This window comes from Lissotriton helveticus, chromosome 9 (assembly GCF_964261635.1).
Source record: "Lissotriton helveticus chromosome 9, aLisHel1.1, whole genome shotgun sequence".
Lineage (NCBI taxonomy): Eukaryota > Metazoa > Chordata > Amphibia > Caudata > Salamandridae > Lissotriton > Lissotriton helveticus.
The window spans coordinates 460615900-460642867 of NC_136070.1; the positions used below are offsets into that span (position 1 = coordinate 460615900).

General features: G+C 41.6%; 1 protein-coding gene across 1 annotated transcript in view; it reads left to right on the forward strand.

The window, feature by feature from the left end:
• Positions 1 to 26968, forward strand: part of LOC144783200 (inverted formin-2-like) — a 112534-nt gene that overhangs the window by 29883 nt on the left and 55683 nt on the right. The window contains exons 7-9 of the mRNA XM_078662298.1: positions 4924 to 5026; positions 5118 to 5203; positions 10200 to 10300. Of these exons, the coding sequence (XP_078518424.1) occupies positions 4924 to 5026; positions 5118 to 5203; positions 10200 to 10300 (290 nt within the window). The remainder of the gene's footprint in view (positions 1 to 4923; positions 5027 to 5117; positions 5204 to 10199; positions 10301 to 26968) is intronic.

The window sequence follows — 26968 nt, forward strand, 5'->3', positions numbered from 1 at the left end:
AAACCAAAAAGCCTTTCAGCAGAAGCTCTTTACACCAAAAGAAAGAGTGTTTCAAATACGTTTATTTACGACCAAATTCAACTGTTCTTTTACCTTAATTTTTTGCGTTTTGTGGAAATGCCAGTGCTGAAAAAATCAGCGACCTCTCTCCTCCACATTCCCAACTTTCTAGATGTAAGAAAGGATGCCCTCCAGGCTACACCTAAGAGTAAAGTGACTGCCTACTTCTGAATAGCATCATATAAATCCAAGGGTGACTTTGGGCGATGATGACTTGCACAGCAGTATGTGCCTTTAGCTTTGTTGTTATTCGGCTCTGTGTCCCCAAGATGTCACCCGTGGGCATTAATTATTCTAGTAAACCCAGGCGGAGTGAGATTTAAAAACTTAAGCTTCTCACTTGCAGTGCTTAATTGTAGCTGATGGTTGCGCAGGAGACCCACCAACTCTCTTTTTTGGGGCCATTACTTATTATTCCTCATTAGACTTTGCCCCATAGCAAAAGAGAGAAAAATACAAATGGGAGGGAAGAAAAGTACCAAAAAACAGTGACGCAGGGAAGAAAAGGAACTTGTAGGTGTGAGATAAAGGAGCAGGAATTTCCTGTTAATGGATGAAAGAGGCGTGGGGTGGAATCAAGATTTGTCTGGCTTTGGTATTTGGCACCTCTGACATTCTGTAGTGCCAACAAAGTCCATCTCAGCAAACTTTGGGCTCTATCGCTTATTCTTTTACAAACTAAGCACTGCTTGCCTAGCACTTCTGGAAACTCAGACAGGTTGACAGTAGAAGACACAAGGACACCAGCTGTATCCGGGCTACATGGCTCTGGAAGATTGTTGAGGTTCGCTCTCTCAGAAAGACAGTAGGATTGGGGGAGACAATATGAAAAAGTTAGTAGAATCTGTGAGAGAGGCTTTCTGAGAATTAGATGATAACTTAATGTAATGTTAACCTAGCCTAATGTTGCCTAACAGACGGGGCGGTTGACCTTGAAGCTGGGTGACAGGGTTCGAGTCTTGGCAGGGACGCTCAACATCCTGTGATTTTGGACAAATCACGTAATCTCCCTGTGCTGAACAAAAATGAATGTGTCCATCTGTAATGCAACTTGGGCTCATGTACAGCGCTCTGATACCTTTGGGTCTAGTTTGCACTATATAACCCCCTCCCCCCCAAAAAAAAACCTAGGTGTAAGTAGGCCTGCATAGAAGGAAGATAATGTGGAGAGTTTCAATAGATAGGTCTTGGAAGAGAAGCCAGCTGAAGGGGGTAAGTGGAGAGGCTGGCAGAGATTAAAGATGACAAAGCACCTCTGCATCTGAGAAACCATGGAGAGAAATGCTGGTGTGGATGGCTGAGTAACTCCTTGAGGAAATACGAATTTTAGATCGAGAAACGGTGTTACATTTACAATATGTCAAGGAAGATTGCTGCTAGAGATGAAGGTAGCTGTGGAGGGTGGGTTAAGAGAAAGACCGAGCTGGAGGCTGAGAGATGGTGTAAGTGGTGATGAGGCTAGTTTGCAAGAGCATAGGGCAGAGGCTGACAGAGCAACATACATGTTGTCTGGGAGATGCTATATGAAAATGAACAGGGTTGGCTGATAAAGGCAGTGTCTGGGGAGTGCTAATGGCTAGAAGGAAGAGTCTTGTTAAGACTGGCTGAGAGCTAGAGAAAGACCCACAGAGATAAAGGTAAGGTAATAAGGGATGTCAGAGAGCTACTTTCAAGGAGAGACTATGCCAGAAGCAGACAAGGGGACAGAAACTACAGTTAGATGATGTACAGAGGGAGTGACTGGTTGAAAGGGAAATGTAAAAAGGCTCTGCAAACAAAGGTAATTGTTCCAAAAGTGAGAAGTATTTGCGACAGTAAATATTTTAGGATCTAAAGTATATCGGTAACAAGATCAGTGTTGTATGCAATATTGAACAATCATACAGTTGTAACCAATCATCCGACATCATGTACAGTATACACTTGGAAAGCACCATTCCATGATACGTGGAAGAAAGGTCCATGTAAAACAATATAAATATGGTCACTCTGGAAATCTGAAATATACACATCATTGTAACGGAGCTTCTCAGAAGTAGGACGTTAACTGCACAATCGCAATAACCTAAAAGTATTAAGTTTGTGATAGATGTAATTGTGATTCACAGTGGCAAATCTTGCATTTTATATCACTGAACCTTTTCAGCTGGGATAGCTGTGCAAATCTCAATTCTTCATACATACGTATACTGAGTGTGAGAAAGTCATCCCTTTTGCCCTGATCACCCCCATATTTTATTGATACTGCTGGTAACTTACTCTAATTGTGCCCTGGGCTCTTCTAAGCAGACCCAGGGCCAGTGCTCTGTGTAAAAGGTAACCCAACCTACCTATAAACCCCAAGTATGTGGTAAGTTAAGAGGCCCAGCAGATGTAATGCATTTAAGTGTGCACTGCTGTGTTGCCTGCCGCGATCTTGAAGGCAGCGCTGCTTTTAAGGCTGCTTTTAAAAGTAAATTATATGCAAATGTAACTTTGGAATTAAAGGTAATTTCAAAGTCTTAAACAACCTTATTTTTTCATATAAGTCACTTCCAATGTCTCACCTAGATGCCCCAGGGGTAGCGTGCCTTGAAGCTATAAGTAGTAACATTCAGAAGCGGCCCGTGGTGGGAGTGCTGCCGGGCGCTGACGTTGGGAGGGACAGGATGGGGGGTAGTAAACTATGCCAAATGCAATACAGTGCGTGCAATGACATTTGTTTTATTTATTTGTGTTTACTTGCCTCTAATCGGCCGTAATCTGTAATTTACTACCCCCCACCCTGCCACTCCCCACGTCAGCGCCCGGCAGCACTGGCACCACGGGCCGCTACTGGTGACATTATAAAAGATGCTTTATATCCCCCAGTGTAAGAAAAACTGCATATTTTGTTTTCCTCCATTGTAGCATTGTAGCACATTGATTCCATAGGCTAACTTGGGACTACTTTAATTAAGGACAACAATTGATACGAGTGAGCTAAAAATTTACTTCAACATATTAAAATGATAATTAGAATGAATCCAACAACTTCCCAAGGTTAGATTTATTATACTTACCTCAGAAAAGAAGTTATAGAATTTTCCTTTCTGAATAACTGAAATCCAGTCTTCCAGGGGCATTTCCCGTTGGCCAGCCTTTGGCAGGCTAAATCAAAACTGCTTTAATGAGGTGTAAAGTCGCCTGCAAATAGACAAAGGACACCAGGTGGGAGGAGATCTGCAAGGCAGGAAGGGGGCTGGGTAGCCAAACTGGTCTTCAAAGACGGATGACATTTAGAACATGACAAAGGCTCACTCTACTTCCGGCACCCCCAGCCAGACAGCACCCCAGTAATTGAATTAGCAGAGGAGCTGGAAGGGGAGTGTTAGGGAAACTTAGCCACACCAGTAGGTTGGCTTAACCAGATCTTAACCTCCAGGAGAAAGTTTCTCCATTTGGGATTTTAAAGGAATAGTGCTTTCTGGGACAAGAATATGCTGATCTTTGGTAGAAGAGGTCAAACCTGAGAGTGGCACCCTGCACCCTGTTAGCTAGGGGTGCCCCCCTGTTTGTCAACCAGGAACACTGGATAAATATTGGAGAGATGCCAAGCACCTCCGATCCCTATCGGAAACTACATGAAGGAGGGCTGTCCTGCTGGAAGCCTGGCCTGCACCTGCTGCACACTTTGGGAACCACTGCCTGAAGGACTTTGCCTTGCTTCAAAAAGTGATGGAGTGGACTCCCTGAAAGCAGGTTTAAAGAGCTCCACCTGCATCATCTCCAGCAAGAAAAAACGAGCTGACTACCTTCGGCTGGACTTTAAAAATGTGGCAAAGTGCATTGTGGGAACTTCTTCCAGAAGGTCGTTTAGAGGTTTCAAAGTATTCACAACACCAATCCAAGGTTCCAGAAGCTCCACTTTGCTCCTTGGGGTGTTGGAACCACTTTGAAACCCCAAAATGACCTTCTGGAAGAAGATCCAGAAGTTTGGAGAAGAATGGAGAATTTTTGGTAAAAAGCTAAAAATGATTGCCAACCTGTCAACGAGAGTCAAGCTGGCGACGTTGAAACTCATCCTGGCCTGAGATTCGGGTTTGCCCCCCTGAAGCTCTGGAGCATTTAGTCATTGATGAGACCCCCAGGAGTTGACCGAGGTGTCAAACCCAAAGCTGGCCTTACAAGGAGCCTCGCTCAACTTCGAGACAAAAAACTCCCAAAAAGTGACTAAGTCAGAAGGTAAACACTTGGCCGGGCCCTACCGCTAAGAATGTCCAACTTGTGCTCCTTCAAGGTCAACCTGAAACTTTGACTTTGTCCCAGTGAAGTACGATCAGATATCCCAAAGTGGCATTTCTAACCTTTAGGCACTAAGAAGTGTTTATTATTTTAAAAATCATATGTCTGGTTCCCAACATTTGATTTTTGTCATTTTGATCATAATATTTCTTGTTTTTATGAATTAGATTTGTATTGTGTGTGGTGTTTTACATATTTAATGTGTTGGAGGTTTTAAATGCTTTACACTCCTGTCTCCTCTCCCAAGTTAAGCCTGTCTGCTCACAGCCAGCTACCAAGGACTGAGCAAAGGAATCATTTACTGAGACGTTGACTGGGCCTTATATTGTGATTGTGGCCTTATTACTAGTGGCAGGACCCCACCTACACCTACTAATAAACCATATTCCACCACAGAGGGAACTTGCTAAGTCATTGACTTGCATTAGACAGTTTAAATCTCGTAGGAAGCTGTATTTCAAACTCTAGACTACATGTACGTCTCCTAGGTAGTATCAGTCTTATATTGCGGGGGAGTTTAGTGGGTGGCATATCTCCTTGGAAGCTGTAGTGTGATATTTCCTGTCACTTAGCTCTTTTGTTCCATTGTTCATTCCACAGTCCAAATGAAAAAATTGTTGAGATGATACAGAAAGGGGACCGGTCGAAGTTTGATGTTGAGATCCTAAAGCAATTCCTGAAGTTACTTCCCGAAAAACATGAGGTAAGAACTGGATCCCTTATTCTCTTTCTGTGAACATGTACTTTTAACATTACACTTTTACTTTGCTACCCTAATGGACTGTACTCCATAGATCGAGAACCTGAAAGCCTATCAAGATGAAAAAGAAAAACTATCAAACGCTGATCAGTTTTATCTCCTCCTCCTTGCTGTTCCTAGGTAAGTGCAATATTAAAGTATCTACTCCTCTTGATATGTTCTGTTCATTTATCCTTGTGCTGATTAATTGTTAGTCTTGCAGTAAATCAGTATCATAAACGAGTAGGAATAGTGACCTCTAGCAACTTACCTTAAAATTTCATATTAGCCCTTTGTGTGCTCATGACGAGACCAGGCTGTCATGAGTCGCATTTGAGCTGTGCTCATGACGGCCTGGTCTCGTCATAACGGCGCTGCTCCGCCCATGCACGGTTAATTCCCCTCCTGTGCGGAAGAATTAATCAGTGGGCAGAGTCGTGACGAGACCAAGCCATCATGAGTACAGCTCCACCATGACTCATGACGGCCTGGTCTCGTCACGAGCATCGCGGTGCCAGTCTCACCCCGCCCCTCCCGCACCGTGGGGGAATTAGCCCCGCAGGGAAGGGGTTAAAGGTAGCACCTACTACAGGAATCGTTATTTTGGTAAATGAATGCGTTAAACTTATTTATTTATTTATGTTATTTGTATAGCGCGCAAATACCCTGGGGTGTCTCAGCGCTGTAAGGTAACTGAAGAGTCGCTTAGGTGGGAGGCTACTGATTGAAAAGCCAAATTTTTACTTGTCTCCGGAATGTCACTAAGGAGGGGCTGTTTTTAATGTGAAGGGGGAGAGTGTTCCACAGTCTGGCAGTGGCCACTGTGAAATGTCTGTCACCCCAGGAAACATTTTTGCTGTGGGGGACAGTGAGCAGATGGGCAGAGGCTGAGCGTAGAGATCTTTTAGGAGTGTAAGTGCGCAATACTTTTTTTAGGAACTCCGGCCCTTTATTGTTGATAGCTTTGTATGCAATACACAAAGCCTTGAATTTAGTACCGCTTCTGACTGGCAGCCAGTGCAGTTGACGAATGATGGGGGATATTGAGGCGAACTTGGGAGTGCGGGACCGAATTCTTGCTGCCGCATTCTGGATTAACTGCAGCTTGTTAAGGACTTTCTCCTGAGCATTCAGGAGGAGTCAGTTGCAATATGCCACCTTGGACAGCACCAAGGTACACATGAGGGTCTTGCCGGTGCTAGGTGGAAGAAAAGGCAGGAGTTTTCTAACCATTCTAAGGGTTGATGAAGGAGAGCTTGTCATCAAACATTACACCCAGGTTCCTAACCTTGGTGACAGGTGATGGGGGGGACCCAGGTCGGTAGGCCACCAGGTTGGGGACCATGAGGGGGTGAGACTGCCAAAGATCTTGACCTCCGTTTTATCGGAATTGAGTTTTAGGCAGTTGTTTGCCGTCCAGGAGATGATGGCCAGCATTCCCTCCTGGAAGCTGGTGGCAATTGCTCCTTCATCGTTATGTTTGGCCAACACTAATTGGGTGTCATCGGCGTACGAGGTTAGTCTTATCCCATGTGCTTTGATGACCCTTGCCAAGTCCGACACATAGATGTTGAATAAGGTCGGACTAATCGAGGATCCTTGGGGTACTTCACAGGGAGGGGTAAAAAAGGGGGAGTAGAAGTCTCTGAGTTTGACTGACTGGGTACAGTTGGATAGGAAAGAGGTTGGGAGGGATTTTGCTTTGTGATGGATGCCGATGAAGGATACATGGTCGATCAAGATGGTGTGATTGACCGTGTCAAAGGCTGTTGACAAGTCCAGCAGTATCAGGACTGCTGCGCTGCCTTCGTCAAGGATCATTCTAATCTTGTCTGATGCTTTAATAAGGGCCGTTTCTGTCCCGTGGCCCTTCCTAAATCCAAACTGGGCGTCATCCAAGAGGTTGTTCTGGTCAATAAATTGGGACAATTGAATATTCATGATCTTTTCAAATACTTTTGATGGGAAGGGAAGGGATGCAATGGGTCTGTAGCTTTTTGATTCTGAGGGATCGAGGTTAGGTTTTTTGAGCAGGAGTTTGATGATGGCCTTTTTCCAGATTGATGGGTAGGAACCTGAAAGGAACATAGAATTGCAGATATTAGTAAGAGCAGGTCTTATTAAGTCTGAAATCGGTTTAAGGATGGAGGGTGGCAAGGATCAAGGGGGATCCTGATTTAATGGATAAGATTAGTTCTACTATCTGCATAGGCGAAATTTGACTGAATTCGGAAAATGTAGTGGTGGGGGCGTTGGTGACGATGTTATAATTTGGGCGGTTGGTTCTAACCTTGGTTGAGAAGTTAGAGTAAATATCATTGACCTTTCCTTTGAAGAAATTTGCAAGGGAGTTGCAGAGAGCTTGAGAGGCCTCTGTGGTTGCACTCACCGGCGGGCAGGATAGTTTAGTTACCACCTGGAAAAGTTGTTTGGAGGAGTTTTGGGCTGACTCTATTTGTGTGAGGTAAAATTTGCTTTTCTCTGTGGTGATAAGCGTTTTGTATTTAGCTAGCGCATTTTTGCACAAAGTTTTGTCATTATTGTTATAGTGCTTATGCCAGCACCTTTCTAAGTTTCTACATCGTTGCCTCTCAAGTCTGAGTGTTTCTGAGAACCAGGGGGGCAGAAGGGGAGTTTCGGTTAGAGGAAATGTTCTTGGATGGTACTAAGGTGGTAAAGGCGTTGTGTAGCCAGAGCGAATAATTGTTGGAGGCTATATGCGGATCGTTTCTGTCAACCGGTTGGGTGGAGGAAAGGATTGCCTGTAGGGTATGAGCGTCAATGTTCTTCCAAGCTCGAATCTGAATAGGGGACCGAGAGCTGGCGTTTGGGGATTTGTGATTAGCAGTCTGAATGGTGAACGTTATTGCGAAGTGATCTGTCCAAGTTAATGGGATAACTGCTGATAGGACAATGTGTACTTACAGTAATGACATACTGGTAACTGTAAGCTAATATTTAAAAAAGCAAAGAAATATATTATAACCACAATGAGAAAGCAAATAGAAATCCAGGTTTTCTGCAGAATGATGCATTAATTGTGGGGTCGACTAGGGGGTAAGTAGCATACCGGATTTCATGATTCAACATAAAGTTGTGGCTGATCTAAGGCCTGCCACTGAAAGATTTAGGGCTAACAGATTAGGGATATTATGATGTTTGCCAAATATATTAGTGTTATACCTAGTCTTGGTGTCAGAGAAGGAAATGTCTTGCTAAAACAATTTGAAAGGGAAACATATGGCCATCATTAGCCTACATGTGTATACCAGCCACTTATGATTACTAAACCTAACTAGGACTTGAAGCAAAAACGTTTTTTTAGACATCTTGGGGTAGGCGAAAGATAAATTTTCATTTACGTAGTTGCAAAGTACACTCGGTATTAGAGCCTTTACAACTATAGAGATAAATTAATTTTAGAAACTCGATAGGTCTTCTTTGTCTGCACCTGCACCATAGTGCAATGTGCACTTACTGCTATCTTCATTGCAGATCTAGCATACATAAACTATTGAGGTTAATGGTATTGACTTTGCAATGATTACCATACATCATGTTTGCCTGAAAATCCACTGTAGAAAGTGTTGGCAATCTTTGTATGTCTCTTTATATAGAAAATGGCCACTATCTACTGGAAACTGCACTTTCATGATCTAGGAGTAAATTCTGATTTACATTTACTGGAATCAAGTCTGGGACAAGTTAGCCAAATTGCACTTTCTAAAAATGTAAAAATGCAAAATACGCATACAGAAACTCTTTGGCTTAGTGCCTACCACAGAGTCCTCATATTAACATAGCAACAAGGGTGATTGGGAAATATTTAATTGTCTAGAGTAGTGATGTGCATATCCATGTTGCTTAAATAGAGGTCTTAAAGGAAAGCCAACAATACCTTTAACTTCTCATAGGCTGAAATATGACCTTCTGAAAAGGGGTGAATCTGTTGCAATATGCATTATTTCAGTCTCATGATGCAGAACATGAAGATACAGCACACAACACTACACAAGCAGCTTATGGTGCTGTTCATACAGTATTTCAACATATAGCAGACATTTGAAGCAATATTCTGTTTGAAATTGCATAATAGCTGCTTAGGGTGCCTTTCATGTTGGATATTCACCCACAGAACTGCAGCAGTGGGGCTTGACATCTTGACATTGATGCCCCTCATTTACGCTTTTAATCTGTGTATCTGATAATTATGGGGCACAATACATAACTGACAATTTCATGTAAATACATTTTGTGCTTTTCAAGACAGTAACTAAAATACCAATTTGTGAAGTCTTATCTTATCATTTTGTTTGACACTTTGTGGCTATTTCATGGCTATAAATCTTATCAGCATGATAATATTTATTATAAGTTTCAGAAATCTAATCTCATGGGCATTTCTCGATACTTATTTTGACAATGTAAAACTACATTCTGACATTCCACTGCACATCTGTTCATGGGCATTCTAGAGTACAATATCCTACAAGCATTCCCTGGCACAATTTGTGATGAGCATTTCATAATATAGTTCTCAATAAAAATGTCATGACCAAGTCGCCAACCAGAAAGAATTTAAGGCCACCATCTCAGATTGCCTGAGATCAAAATACCAGCCAATTCGGTAAAGAACCAAGTCTGTGAAAACCATGACGAAAACTGCTCGGAATCAAGGCTGGAGTTCACCTACCATAAGGTTATATAGTTGTGGCTTAGGACACCATTGTGTCTTTTCAAAGCGGAGCAACAGACTAGCTCAAAACATTTGAGGCGCTTTTTCAAAAAAAGTACAGTTGTTCAGGTTCTGTGGCCATGTCTAGGCCGGGACCAATTCTAAATTAAAGCCTTTGCTCAGAGCTGCTGAACACTTACATCGGGCTAGAAGACACTATTTCTTTTACGTACAAAGAATCACAGCATCACTCAGGAAAGCAGTATTCTCGCCCACCGTGTTTTGTTAATTATTTGATGTAGAAGGATTTTTTCTTTTTTTTTTAATAAATAAACTATGCCTGCTGACTTGTAAAATAATGAAATGTGTTTGCGTTTAAGCTATTTTATCATGTCTTTTAAAAGGAATTTGTGCATATGAATTTTACAATAGTAAAATGTTGCATTGTTTTCCTGATATCAGCTACCAGCTCCGGATTGAGTGTATGCTTCTGTGCGAGGAAACCACAATTCTCCTTGAAATGCTTCAGCCAAAAGCAAAACTAGTCAGCACAGCCTGTGATAGTAAGTATGTAATTTATTATCAAATCTGGGAATCCTAATCTAGAATGATTTGTACAAAGCAACTGAGAAATGTATAGTTTTACGGCATTGAAAACATGTCTGATATGTAATACAGTGACTACACAGAGGTTTGATGGAAGGTCGCTAGACCGAACCCCACTTGAAGTTAACTCCACTTGGCTAAAACACAATCCACAGAATGCCACACCCAACAGTGCCAGGCACCCCTTAAAATAACAAACACACCTGTGTACAAAAATGCTGTTATAAAGTATAATAGAAGATATTTGTTCAGTCCTTCTGAATGTGCTGAGAGTTGCGCACAACAGATCAACCAATTGGTTGTTTTCACATGCACAAAACCCTAAAAGAAGCATATTTGAAACAATCTATTTTGCTGTGAGTGCAGACACCTGCAAAGCTATATATTTCTAGACCGTAGACTGCTTACAGCATTCCAAACAGGTGATATTGATACACAACTTTGCAACCCATAACCCATCAAATGCTTGAAAGCAAGTTTATACCAAAACTCAATTGAAAACATTTGCTCTGAACTACATGTACCATCTGACACACATCACTTGGATAACATGTTTAGTTTCTATGATATTCTATTGTAATTCTTTGTGTTTTTCCTCAATTCTTCAACCAAGTCAAACTACCAGTTAGAGTTACTTGCCATCATCCTAAATTGTTCTTAGACACAGGAACATTTTTAATATTGGTGATGCCATTGAAAGCAAAATGCTCCACAAAATTTGACAAACTTTTGTGTTGTAGATAAAGTTTGCGTTTTCACTTGGCTCTACCTTCATGTGATTGTAAGACCGATTTGGTAAAATAAATTGTCAATGTTCCCATGATAATCCCCAACGATGAAATTAAAACTAATCTTCAATTCAATATAACCAAAATGACATTAATAAAGACAGACTCTGATCATTTATCAATATACTTTTATCTACATTAAGGTGAATGCTCATAAAGCACATTACAGCTCAAATCATAGATCACCACACAAGAGAAACAATAACACAGTAATTCATAATAACATCTCAAAAACCATGTCATGAGAGAGCAGATAGACGAAGAGACAAAAGGTAAAGAACATTTGCAAAATAAGATTAATGCAAATTCAGAATATCATAATCACAAAATGCTATCAGTCTGAAAAGCTACTCTCCGGCTGGAAAAGTAAGCTGGGGCACCTCAAGAAGGTATGAGGACCAAATGTCAAAAGTCAGGATCAGCAGAACAACAACCAGCGAATTAGATAAGGAAACAGCAACATCTGTTGCAAAGTCGAAATCTCACCTGAAGAATGCCTAACTATAAATTCTAGCACTAGCAATTCTGTGGTAGGGGATCTCTGTGTATAGTCATAATCATGTGAATAGTCCCGCCCATGTGTGTGGACACTGGAGATATCGAAATAGTCTCTTAAGTTGTCCTCTTCTGCAATCATGCTTAGACACTTAAGAGAAAATAAAGACAAATAATTCAGCCTGAAATTAATAAGGCTACTCTGGCCAGTACTTTTCAGGTTTGGTGGGGGCGCACATGAACAAAGTCCAAAACAAGTCATGAATGTGTACAAAAATATTTCTTCTTTATTTATTCAAATTTGTAGAAACATTGATTGTTAAAATCACAAAAAAGAGATCAGCCAACGCGTTTCACTCCCTTGCAGGGAGCTTCCTCAGGGCTGAAAATCAAACATATAAACATAGGACATGAATGGCACATTTACAGGAAAAACATTTTTATGACATGCATTTTTTACAGAAAAAAGAGAGGGGGAAACACAAAATCACATTTTGACTTTCATAATCAAACATAATATTAATACACTATTATTATAATACAACTAGTATCCATGGGTAATTTGCAGTGACATGACCCCAACACATCCAAGTCCACAACCAATGCCGAAAAGTGAAAGAACGGGGGAAATTACTTAAACAGATTTTCGGTATTTGGAAGGGCCTAGCCATGTGTTGGGACATTTAACAACGAGGAAAAAGAAAGGCAAAGGGAAGAAATGCAAGAGAGAGATAGAGAAAGGAAAACAATTGTCAGTGAAGTGGTCATAGTTCATCCCACCTCCTTGAATTATCCCTATTGCACTTTATCAGTAAATGTATTTTATCAAAACATCTTCGTGGGCAGATAAATATCACGATAACTTTCTGTCAATTGCCAGACTCATTAATTATCTTGAGTCCAGCCAAACACAAGCGGGCTTACCAGTATAAACACAATTGGATTCCAAGAGTAGAGGATCTATCGATATGTGAGCAATGATAAGAAATGCCAGTCAGTATTCACCGTCAGCTTCAAGACTAATTGGAAACCACAGCATAGATTCAGAAATGGAACATGGTTGTGGGCCAGTCATTATTCAATAGTCCCTACTTAGTAGTCACCATGTTCAAGATTGCATTCCATATAATATAACAAACTACCCTACTAGACTACATCTCCTGTCCCCCAAGGAGTTCTTTGCATTCTCAACCGGTAGATCAGAGGGGGTTCCACATGTGTGGTTTTAAAACTGCGCTATCAGAAAAAATTTCCAAATCTGTACCGTATCCCATTCGAATACTAACCTTCTCCTAGTATTCAAGAATCACGTATCAGTGGAATCATCGCCAGCTAGTTCAATATTAAGTTCTAGGGTTGAGTAGGCTTCGCAGCATACGTGCATATGAACACGCAATGGACCTGTATGCACGCATAAGAATGGGACAAAAATTAAAATAGATATAAAAATAAACATAACAATAAGAGATATGAATAAGTTCGATATCTGGATAAGCAAAGGCTATGGAACAGTCCCTGTACAATATTCACCATTTAATCTCCAACATTAGTTAAACGTATGCTCCTAATGGAGCAAAGCACTTGCTTGAGGGACTGAACCCTAGGTCACTATATAGCTACCAGTCCCCAATGGGTACATCATGTAAAGTTCCAAAATAAAATTTTCGTCCATGGGCCAGAATGCCACCCAAGGTATATAGGCCAGCATCAGGCCATCATAATTTCTGGTCGAGCACTAACCTCCTTATGATATTCAGGATACACGTGTCAGAAAGGTGGTGATCGCCAGGTAATTCTATGGTCCACTCCCAAGATTAAATTGGCTTAGGAAGAAGAAGCGCGTAATCACACAGTAAACTTATATGGGAGCATAAGAGTAAAGCAAATAGGAACCCTGTTTAGTGAGATGAGTCATCATATGTGTTTTTTCTACACCTGTCGACTATCACTGCGCATATGTTAGATATATTAAAGATTTTTCTAATAAAGATATAAACTATTTTGCAAAAAAAAGCAGAAAAGGGCTCCTGTCATTAAAAAAGATACTAGTTCGAGAGGCGCCCCATTCCATTCGTTTTTACCTCCTATTGTAGGTGGACATAATATGCCCCGTTTTATTGTGTCTCCCGGTTTCCTGGCAAATCGGAGGAAATATAGTAGTTCCTCGAATCTAACGTGAGCGTGGACCCTGAATCCGGACCTAATGGTAAACATAAACAGAGAGAGCGTGTCATCCATGTAGTCATCACGTAGTCATAAACTCAACAGTTATTGGTAAGAGTGGCGGGACTCCTGACCCCAAGATCTGTTGTTAAGGGAGACTGATTTAAAGTTATCATTAATTTGTTGGTTCCCTTTCTCACAGGACTACACGTCCCAGAATCCCTCCCCTCCGTATTCGCTGGGTAGTTGATTCCCCCAGATAATGTGTTAAAATTTCCGCTCGAGCCCCTACACCCTTCATTGATCTAAAATTTACCCCGCTCAAAAAAGAGTAATTCTACCATCACAATGAAAGCATTTGGAAGTTCAAAAGGAATTAATGACGCTGCCTTAGCCATAGTACCCAATCCATATAGTTAGTCGCCCTTCAAAGAATACATTCAAGGAGATTCTCTATAAATGGAGGCGCGCCTCCCTGTACCCGTTATCAGAGAGCCACCCTCATCTTGTGAAGTCCAGAGGCAATTCTGACTTACCGATCTCTCGCGTGTTGTACCGTCCGGCGTAGCTTTACCCGAAAGCAATCCGCCATTTTTACCGTCCTCCTTGAATGGGCCATTCAATCCCGGATAATCCCGTAAAGCCAACCAATCCAGTGTTGAAAACGAATACACACCCCCACAGCTCCTGATATGTCAAAAAGTTGAAGAGAAAGCCATCTTAGAACATGTTAAATGCTGCATATTTGAGTGATCCCGCCATACATGTGGCCAGGCAATTACTTTGCTACCACACTAAACATCCATATTTAAGAATGGACATAACGTAACGGTAATAGACAGAAAGAAAAGAAAAAGTAATACGGCGTGTGCGATAAGTTAGTTCTTCACGAGCGTCATAACCATATATGAAGTATAATTAGGCCGTGTCAAGATTGACGAAATTAAAGAATCACTAAACTGCTATTTTGTTTTGCAAGTGATGGTAACTCTAAAAACATAAGATGAAATGCCGCGAAATAGAGTAAGCCCATGATTCAAAGCTACCAATGTTTGTAAACAGACTTACCCACGTGGGGCTCAGTAAAAATGCTGATTTATCGCAATGGATTCGAACGTTTTTTCGGTCCTGTAACCTGATAACACAGTGGCTTGGTGGGTATACCAATCATTTCCTCAAATCTTTGTGATATAATGCATAAACAATAAGGACGGGGATTGTGTCCCCAACTTTATTGTTCTGATCGACTCCTAAAAGGGCAAAGTAGATGCAATTGATCCCGGCGGATACGTCCCAGTTAGAGCATATTGGTCAGAAAGTCCAAAAAATAAGCTTTTTAGGCGGAGATAACAGATCGAACTCAGACATGGATACAAACTATGTTCCATGACACACATACAGTATTTATATATAACAGCAGATCCGTCATCACCTAATCGATTGCCCTTATTAGGCTACAGATATTCCTAATTATAGGATAGAGAAGGAAAGCAAATAGACATATAAAGGTCACAGGTATTGGCAATAAGAAGAGTCATGCTGGTTGGGTAATGTACTAAGAAGCATGATACAAGATATTTGGCAAATTTATACAGATCAAGAACATTGGGATTTTATAATTTTTTACAGTTATTAGACATGTGTGACAAAGTTTTCTTACAGCTTTTTACAGGTTTACATGCATCGGTTTGCTTATTCGTACAACATAATCATAATACACAGTGTCTTATATCTCCTAATCAGATACGATACACAGTGTCTTATATCTCCTAATTAAACCAGAAAGTGATGCATCTCATTATCTGTATTCAATCCATGGGTGATACTGTGCAGTTTGCAAATCCATTTCGCCTCCTTTTGTCTTAACAGCAGCTCTCGATCCTCACCTCTTACCGGCATGTGGATCTGTTTTAGAGCATGAAACCCAAAATTGGATTTTCCACCATGAACTTTAACAAAGTGTTCTGTATGGGGATAGTTCAAATCCTTATTTATTATGGCCCTTCTATGTTCCTGGATTTGAATTTTCAGGCTACGCTTGGTGCTGCCGACATATATCAAACCACAGCAGCAGCCAAGCACATAGACTACAAAGGAGGTTACACAATTTATAAAGGAAGGGATATTGTATTCCTGGGAGCCATTAAAGGCAAAGCTCTTAGTCCTATCCTGGCCGAGTTCACAGATATTGCAGTTCTTGCACACATAGAAGCCCTTAGGTTTCGATGGTAGCAAAGTTGGGCATCTCTTCAGTTCTGGTTTCAAATAACTGGGACATAAGTCATTTCTCAAAGTTCTCCCTCTTCTAAAGGTAACAGACAGATTAGCCATTATAGAAGACTGCAGGCCTGGAATTTCCTTTAGGAGGTACCAATTATTTTTAAGAATCTTAAAAATCGCGTTACTGTTTATCGTGTACTGGCTTATAAACCTCACATTAGTATTGCTGCTCCTTTTCCTATTGGTACGGGGTTTTGTAATGAGTGTGGATTCTCTCTCGATTCCACGTGCTCTTGTCTCTGCCTCATTTAGAGTTTTCTTATTGTAACCCCTCGCTTGGAATCTGTCTTTGAGCGCAATCAAATTGGCGTTAAACATGTCATCTTCACTGCAATTGCGTTTTAAAAGCACCATTTCCCCAAAGGGGATATTCTTTATGGTGGAACTAGCGTGTGCACTACTTGCGTGCAGTACCGCATTGCAAGCCGTGTTTTTTCGGAATAGAGTACTTTGAATACGACCGTTCTTAATGTAGAATTTTAGATCTAAAAAGTTTATGTTGTCCCTGTTGTATTCAACTGTTAGTTTCACATTCATACTATTGTCATTCAAGTATTCAAAGTACTCCAATAATTGTCCCTCTGATCCCGACCAAAGACAAATAATGTCATCTATGTACCTCCCACAGAACACAATGCTATCTGTCCAGGTTGAGGCACCCTTATTCCATGCATGTCCTCTTTCGAATTGTCCCATGAAGAGACAGGCATATGATGGGGCAAATTTGGTACCCATCGCCGTACCCCTCTTTTGATGGTACCAAGCGTTGTTAAATAAGAAATAGTTCTTCGTTAGGACCAACTGTGTCATGTCTAAAACCATTTGGTTTTTCTGTAACAGATCAGCTCCTTCTCTGTCAAGGTAGAATTCTATGGCTTTTAAACCAATGTCATGTCTAATGCACATGTACAAACTGGTCACGTCAAATGTGACTAACCATAGTTCATCTGACCACTCAAAGTCATGTAATTTGTTCAAAATATCTTTGCTGTCCTGGCTACTCTGGCCAGTACTTCATCCTGAAGTGAAAAAGGATAGCTAGATAACACTGAAATTTAAACATTTTGCTAAGTTTCATACATAGAGAAACTCCCCTTCACAAAAATCCTTTGTCATGATAGAGAGAAAGGGTTGGACAGACAAGCCCCATAGGCAGCCATTATGTGTCTGTGAAAGGATACCATGCCTTTAAGGAACCCTCCAGAGACCCTCGGTATCCCATGATGCACAGCCAAAGTTCTTTTTTCTGGAGCATTGATCTCTACCTTTAGTGGTATATCTTCAAATATTTGAGCTTTTTTGATAGTTTGAGTGTTTCACTCGACGTCTGAGGTCTTTACCTTCCTTTTGCTGTTTTTTACGGGCTGTTTAGCCACTTTCTTCTTGTCAAAATGCCATCTTTATTTGACAAGTGCCCAGAATGTGGTAGGAAGAAGGCCAAGTCAGACTCTCACAGGGTTTGTATACTCTGTCTTCCCTCATCTCATGTTCCTGACTCCTGTGTCTTCTGCAAGTCATTCTCCAGGAGGACCCTGCGTGACAGGGAGAAGATTAGTCTTCAAGGCCTGGAGCAGAAAAGACAACAGGCAGCAGGTCGGACATCTGGGCATGGAGAGAGCCTTTCCTCTTCCACAACCCATGCGTCAGCCTCTGGGGTGCTCCCAAGTCGAAAGAAGGCTCAGAAACGGCGCATGTCCAGGTCGACTTCGAAGGCGATGATGTCGAGGCCAGGTCTGACTACCAAATGCTCTCCGTCGACCCAGGGCTCTGGGTGTAAACAATGTCGAAGATAAACATCGAGGGGAAGGACGTCGAGACCTCAGACGAGGTCGACGTTGAGGACTTCACAGACGACGTCGACACATCATCGCAGTCGATCTGAGTCCAGGAGACATTGCGCTCGCCGCCGAGGCGACACCGCTGTTCGCCGTCGATGAGAAGATCAAAACTGTTGAGGAGAAAGTCGGCGTCGAGAGGAAAGTTGGCATCGAGAGGAAAGTCGGCGTCGAGAAGCCATCGGAGCTCGGCGTCGAGAAGCCTGTCACCCTCTGTGGTCAGCATCTCCACGTCTGGGAGTTCAAGGTCAAGACAGCATCGACGTTCACCGTCAAGGGCACTGCTTCCAGAGCTTCCTCTTCAAGGCCAGCCCGCAAGCGGAGGAGGGTGATTCATACTTTGGACTCTGAATACTCCAGGGCCTATTCTCCAACCAGGTCACCGGAATCAGCTCAGCCTGTGGCTCCTCGTCAGTCGCTGCTGCGACCTAGGGCGCCTACTCCTCCTTCTCCTCCTCCTCCTCCTCCTCCTCCTCCCCCTCCACCTCCTCCTCCTCTTCTTTGTATTGGGGTGTTTTGGGACATTCTGCACCTTATTTAACTGATATCTGAATAGGATCAACTCCTTTCATTAGTCCAATGTCTTTCCCTAAAAAATCCCACACTTCAGTCATCACTGTGTCTCTCAGTTCAACAGGCAAATCCTTTGCTGTAAATAAAGGATACAAATCATTCACTTCTATCCCTTGCCTTGCCATTATCGTTTTGAACACCACATCCTCATCCTGTGTATGAAATGCTATACCATCTGGTGTACAATACATGGTTCAGTTGCTTTTACAAAGCAAATCTCTTCCTAGCAGGTTTACTGGACTTGTATCACACACCACAAAACGATGCACGTCTTTGAAATCTCCAATGTGTACCTTCATTAGGTTTGTCACTGGAGTTATGATCAATTGATTTGAAACACCTACAACTTGGATAGCATCTCCTGAGATGGGTAGATAGGGATTAATGCAGTTCTCACAGTGTAACGGGTATCACCAGTGTCTACAAGGAATGTAATCACATTACCTTTGCCTTCTCCATCCAGAAAGAGACCACACTGATTGATCTACCTTCTAGAGATGCACCAAGCATGCACTCCTCCTCCTCCTCCCTCCGGCACAGTTATTGAGATGTATCTGAATTACTCTCCTGGCACTGCAACCAGTATTGTGAAACCATTTGCAAATCTCTCATCGGATATATCATTTCAGTCATTGTTGTCTTTGTCCCCGTTTCTCTCACTGGAGGCATAGAGGAAGCCCCTTGATTTGCAGCCATTTCTTCTTTCTTTTTAGCCCATCTACCCTGCCAGTGTTCTAATTCACCCTATCGTCTCAATGTATTAATCTGCTCTTTAATTTGCAACCGTTTTCCTGAAGCATTTACACTCCAAATGCTTATCACTAAAATTCAGTCTATATGTCTTCTGTAAAGCCTTTGATTTTTCTACATCAACGCCATATGTCTGTGAGACTTAAGCAAACCCCTCATGTAGACTCTTCGCTCTCATTGTAATATTCTAACACAAAAACAATAACTTTTCTTTCTGGTATTTACTCAATCTTTCAGGACTAATCGTTCCGACTAATATCTCTTCTAAATCGGCTTTCAATCTGCTCACATCCATGCTTGTATTTACTTTGTTAGACGCCATCCCTCTAATCCATTCAAATAATTCTTCTGGAGATGGCCCTATTGAACCTCCTGATATAGGTGTCATTCCTCTTTCATTCTGCACAAATCTCCATGGCTCTATTTGCACATTATGCTTTGGGGTGTCTATTGACCTTTCCCGAAATGTCAATCAATGATCCTGTCTCACCTGCACTAGCACCACAACTAGCTCTAATATTAGCAGGCACTGTTAATGCATGCACTTGTAAAATATTCTGTCTTTCACTATACAATAGAACTATAGGACCAATAGTCACAGGAACTGATAAAGCTTCTGCATTCAAATTCAATTGAGTAATCATTTTTGTAAAATCATCGTTCACTTGACTCACTATATTTGTATTTCTCACTTGAGAAGACTGAGGAACTTCTGCTTGTGTCAATGGAGCACTTGGTATAATTCTTTCTTGTTCTTCCTGATATGGTGGAGGTCTATTTAGCAATAAAACATTCAGCAACTCACCATCTACTTTATTTTGGTCATAACCTGTTTCCACAACCTTTTTCTCCTCATGCTTTCCTCCTTCCTGATTCAGACTACAACAACTGAATATAAACCCTCTTCAGCTTCTATCGCATCTCTTCTCCGCTTCTTCATTTGGGCATCCCAGTTTGCTTCCGATTATCTACTCTCAGTATTTCTGTATTTAGACTCAGACCTTTCCCCATCTCTCTTATATTCCTCATGATCCCATTCCTCAAGTGCTTCAAACTGCATAGGTCTTGGATTTGGTCTCACCACATTCATTTGATGTCTTATATTTTCCAAAATCCTTAAATTAAAAATACCATTCTCTGGAAACACCATTTTCTCATCTCCTTCTGTATACTTCACCCAATTCTACAGCCATGTAGATGTGTGATATCCCCATTCTAAGGACATAAAAGAAGCAGGTGGAACAGAAATTACCTCTCTAATAGGTATAGGCTCATCTTTTCCATAACTTCATTTTATTGTGTTTGTTACACTAGATACAAAGCAAAACAGATGAAAACACTTCAGTATTTCCACAAACACTATTAGTTCAAACTGACCAATACCAGCGCAACTCACGCCAATAAACCAATAACGATTCAGAAAAGGGGGGTGGTGATGAACAGAGTGTCTGAATTAAGCAGACCACTCTTACCCAGTCCAAAGATCAGGGCTTGATCCATCACCGTTATTTATCTCGCTGCCCCATCCCAGCTCAGAACCTGGCTATATGCAAATTAGTCTGTCCCTGGCCCAGTGCATCATGGGAACAGGGCAGACCAAATTACCAAGCCAATTCTTCACCAGAAAGGAGACAAGCTACCAGGAACCGGTTTCTGGCATTTCAGCCTCTTCGGCCCGGCTTGCTTGAATCCTGATGGAGCAGTGAGAAAGGGACTCATGTCTGAGTATACGCTGCCACACCTATAGTGGCCAAAAACGATTCAGAAAAGGGGGGTGGTGATGAACAGAGTGTCTGAATTAAGCAGACCACTCTTACCCAGTCCAAAGATCAGGGCTTGATCCATCACCGTTATTTATCTCACTGCCCCATCCCAGCTCAGAACCTGGCTATATGCAAATTAGTCTGTCCGTGGCCCAGTGCATCATGGGAACAGGGCAGACCAAACTACCAAGCCAATTCTTCACCAGAAAGGAGGCAAGCTACCAGGGACCGGTTTCTGGCATTTCAGCCTCTTCGGCCCGGCTTGCTTGAATCCTGATGGAGCAGTGAGAAAGAGACTCATGTCTGAGTATACCCTGCCACACCTATAGTGGCCAAAAACGATTCAGAAAAGGGGGGTGGTGATGAACAGAGTGTCTGAATTAAGCAGACCACTCTTACCCAGTCCAAAGATCAGGGCTTGATCCATCAACGTTATTTATCTCACTGCCCCATCCCAGCTCAGAACCTGGCTATATGCAAATTAGTCTGTCCCTGGCCCAGTGCATCATGGGAACAGGGCAGACCAAACTACCAAGCCAATTCTTCACCAGAAAGGAGACAAGCTACCAGGGACCGGTTTCTGGCATTTCAGCCTCTTCGGCCCGGCTTGCTTGAATCCTGATGGAGCAGTGAGAAAGGGACTCATGTCTGAGTATACCCTGCCACACCTATAGTGGCCAAAAACGATTCAGAAAAGGGGGGTGGTGATGAACAGAGTGTCTGAATTAAGCAGACCACTCTTACCCAGTCCAAAGATCAGGGCTTGATCCATCACCGTTATTTATCTCACTGCCCCATCCCAGCTCAGAACCTGGCTATATGCAAATTAGTCTGTACCTGGCCCAGTGCATCATGGGAACAGGGCAGACCAAACTACCAAGCCAATTCTTCACCAGAAAGGAGACAAGCTACCAGGGACCGGTTTCTGGCATTTCAGCCTCTTCGGCCCGGCTTGCTTGAATCCTGATGGAGCAGTGAGAAAGGGACTCATGTCTGAGTATACCCTGCCACAGGGACAGGAACAGACTAATTTGCATATAGCCAAGTTCTGAGCTGGGATGGTGCAGTGAGCTAAAAAATGGTGATGGATCAAGCCCTGATCTTTGGACTGGGTAAGAGTGGTCTGCTTAATTCAGGCACTCTGTTCATCACCACCCCCTTTTCTGAATCATTTTGTCCACCATAAGCGTGGAAGGGTATACTCAGATGTGAGTCCCTTGCTCATTGCACCATCAGGATTCAAGCAAGCCGGGCCGACGACGCCTGAAATGGCAGAAACCGGTCCCCGGAAGCTTGTTTCCTTCCCAGTACAAGAATTGGCTTGGTAGTTTGGTTTGCCCTGTTCCCATCATGCACTGGGACAGGAACAGACTAATTTGCATATAGCCAAGTTCTGAGCTGGGATGGTGCAGTGAGCTAAAAAACGGTGATGGATCAAGCCCTGATCTTTGGACTGGGTAAGAGTGGTCTGCTTAATTCAGGCACTCTGTTCATCACCACCCCCTTTTCTGAATCATTTTGTCCACCATAAGCGTGGAAGGGTATACTCAGATGTGAGTCCCTTGCTCATTGCACCATCAGGATTCAAGCAAGCCGGGCCGACGACGCCTGAAATGGCAGAAACCGGTCCCCGGAAGCTTGTTTCCTTCCCAGTACAAGAATTGGCGTGGTAGTTTGGTTTGCCCTGTTCCCATCATGCACTGGGACAGGAACAGACTAATTTGCATATAGCCAAGTTCTGAGCTGGGATGGTGCAGTGAGCTAAAAAACGGTGATGGATCAAGCCCTGATCTTTGGACTGGGTAAGAGTGGTCTGCTTAATTCAGGCACTCTGTTCATCACCACCCCCTTTTCTGAATCAATAAACCAATAACAGCACAGCACTCTTCCGTGACGATTCACACTAGCTGATCAATGCCAGTGCGGCTCACTGTGACATCAGTATAACTCCTGCGACTGACCCTCCCTTTACTTAAGTAATCCGTAGTAAATTACAAACATTTCTTAAAAGATCAATAAGATTAGAACAACATATAAACAAACCTGCTTGTCTGCTCCACTAAAAGAAACAATAGAATCAACCACTCGAAGAATTCTTTTGATACCAGCAGAATGTCTAACAACGTTATTCCACCTTCAATCAAGTGTTGGGACTAATTCAACTGCACTTTCTAAAGGTATCCCAAAAAATCTCCACTTTACTAACTTCAAAGTTCCCTGTGCAATACTAACAATGCAACTATTGTTCAGTACTGCAGACAATGCAATACTACTTGGTGTATGCCACACTAAGACCTCCCATTAGGCAATATCATCATCCTGGGATCTTAGGCCACTTCAGACCCATCTCTCTTAAGGTCAACGATGGACCACCACATATAACAAGAATACAAAATATTAATCACCAAAATTATTAATTCTGTCCTAATAAATTGCTAATTTAATCAATATAACCATCCAGTCTACTACCAAAAACAGATGCAGAGGAAAGGGGCTTTTGCCAAATGTTACCATCAGGAGCCAATTTAATTACCCCATAGTCACTTTTACACTGTGTGTGTTTAAACCAAGTTACCAAATCTATACTATCTATAATGGTCCTCACTCTTCACTGATGAATCTTGTATAGTTGTCCAGGATTGGCAGAATTCTAACAATGAGGACCTAAATAAAAATGGAATTCATTCAATATAACCAAAATGACATTAATAAAGACGGACTATGATTACTTATCAATATACTTTTATCTAAATTAATGTGAATGCTTATCAAGCACATTACAGCTCGAATCATAGATCACCACACAAGAGAAACCATAATACAGTAATTCTTAATAACCTCTCAAAACCATGTCATGAGAGAGTGGATAGGCGAAGAGACAAAAGGTAAAGAACATTTGCAAAATAAGAATAATGCAAATTCAGAATATCATAAGAACCAATAGCACAAAATGCTATTAGTCCGAAAGCTACTCTCCGTCCGGAAGAGAAAGCTGGGGCACCCTCAAGAAGATATGAGAAGCAAAGTCAAGAGTCCGGATCAGCAGAACAGCAGCCAACTAATTAGGTGAGGAAACAGCAAATCTGAATTAATCATTCATGTTTGGGGCCTACTAGAAAAGCACTTGAAATGCTGATTTCCTTCCAGCACACATTTGTGCAAATTCCATCTCCCTTTTTTTTCTTTTTGCACTGTTAATTTTCACACAATTTGTTGTTAATCCATGCAATGAGAAGTTTGATCTGAGCAGGTTTTATTTCGCGAAAACCCTGCTGCATCAGTCATATCAAATATTCATTCTTGTGCTGATTTCTAATCGATTTCTGCAAGATGTGTTGCTTTGAGTGAACTACAGGTCAGAATTTGTGTATTCCTAAAATAAATATGTAATAAACACGCTTTGGCACACATTTAAGTGGTGACTGTCCTTAAAATGTAAGTTTAACCTCTTTGTGGCCTTATAAAAACACGTCTCATGTCTTTCTATGAAAAATAGCATTGGAATCCTGGATGGATATTGACGATCCATTCTTAACTGTTATAGTGCTTAACCAATAGCTCGGGCACTCACAAACGTAGGTAAGCCAGTTAATGTTAGATTTTGGAATGTATTGATCACTTATCGGAAAGCAGATGATCTTCGATCCTGTGTCTATCAACTGCCAGGCCTGTAGTTAATGATTGCCATTAGCATTAACTTTGCTAAGCTTACCGTATTCTACTTATATGCAGAGATATTTTGTGTTAACCTGTTTTAATGTAAGAAGTTGACTTACCATAAAATCCTTTGTAGCTATATCAGCAATATTTAGAAATGACCTCCTCCACCGATGAACAATGGAGCAGGTGCAGTACCAAAGCGCATGTTCTCTTTTACATACCTAGGTTACTATTCTAGCTACCAAATTTTGAACAATTTCAATCCTTTCGATATTTTTTCTGTAAAGACAATTACAAGGTATTTATTAGACATTTTATATTGTCATCTGTACTGCGCGCTGTCGATATGGTTTGCAGTACAACAACCAGTTTAAGTGAAGAATTCAACATTACACATAAACATGTCTTTGAGCTTGGGGGAGGTCTAGGGCATGGGCTAAAATGGCAATAGCCATTCTTGGCTTTCACAAAACATTTTGTAATGGTAGCGATATGGGGCTCATTAAGGAGCACACTTTTTTAAGTCAAAGGTTTAAAGATGGTAATTGAATAACCAGAGGATCTAATTTTTGTGCTGCTCCATTAACGTAACCCAAGATCAAGGATCACCGCTCTCACATTTAAAAGAAGTGGGATCTTGATGTATCTTATTTTCTCTAAGAAGTCTCATGATTTCATTAAGGTTGCAAAAATCTGAGAGCAATATAATTTTGGTATTGCTGAGGCTTGTTTCAAATTCCTTTCATGCATTCCTGGAATTAAGTCAATAGAGATTTTATTTAAGTGATCTCTTAGAGAACAGAAAATTCCAATTTAGAAATGCGTATGTGTTTTCTGATAAATATGTAAATTAATTGCAAAGTATAAAAGGGTTTGGTGCTTGGTTGGACATATATACAAAGAGCTAAACTTTTAGGAATGCACAATTTCCTGTAGACGTGACTTTTTTAAACATTGTCATTGACACACAGCAATAACAAATGAATGGTGCAATTGAGCAAAGTAGCCATGATGTGCTGGAGAATCAAAAGTGTACATACAACAGGTATCTCCGTAATAGCCTCAAGTCCCAACTGCCAATTGCTAAGGATGATGAACACTTTGGTTGGTAGCCACTAATTTATTAATTTTCAAAAGGACCTCATGTGGAGAATGTTAGTTTTCAAAATGGCATTACTCGAGCAGCTATTTAGGCCACTTTTAGTTTATATGAAATGTTCACATTAATATATTGTTTACAAGTATGGCAGGCAATACTTATTTGAAATCCTTTACTTATTACGTTGCTGCTATGACTTAAACAAATATTATCTGATTCAATCATGTTGCAAGTAAACCTTTTTATCATACTCATTGCAAGTATTGGTATACAGGCTAAAATTTCACCAGCATTGGAGCTGTTATCTATTGCTATCTTTTAGACCATGATGGAAATGATTAGTTTTACAAATGTAGGGGTGGGTCGAACTCGTGAGTTTTACTACACGAAATTCCGCTGAGTTACATAAAAACTCTGTGAGATTTCGTGAGGTTCCACCCACTCCATAGACTGTCTCAAATTGGGTCTGCATTTAAGAACAGAGATAAACACTTCCTCATACATCTCTAGATGAGGCAGATGAGCAGACAGAGGTGTGCTCTGCCTTTCCACAGCTGAAAGAGTGTGCAGCCTACCTCAGTAGGCAGGTAATGTCTGCTGAAACCTCAGGTCTGCCGGATCTTATGCTAGCAGGAACTAGCGCAGACCTACAGTGGTCTGCGCCTCTATTGCGGGTCTAACCGAGGAGTGACCGGTCACTAGGGCAAGGAGGAGGGAGGTGCAGGCGGGGTAAGTGCTGCAGATGAAAATGAAAGCCACTTCAGGAACTCCAGAAAACCGCGAGGGAGATAGTCTTTCTTTCTATTTATTGGACGTTGGTGTTAAGAGAAAGTTGGCACGACACATGTAATCCTGTGTTCAGGGTCAGACTGGTTTATGGAGCAATCTGGCAGTGCCAGAAGGGCTGGTCGCAAAGATCTATGTGAATGTATATTGTTTTTTTGGTTAATTGCGGGCCTACTTAATGGTTTGCGGGATGGTTTTCATTGTTGATTTCTCAAGGTTAAATCCGCTTTCGGCTACATGAATTGCTGCATTCTTAATAATAATTTTGTTTATGTAGCACTTTTTCATACCCATGTTTACCCTAAGCACTGTAAATAACAAATCACATTGTGACGCTGCTGAAAGCAACTCATATTAGCGTTATTGCAACTCAACTTACCGATGTCGTAACAGTGCAAGACAAGATTGGCCTAGCTTGGATTTCAACCATTGA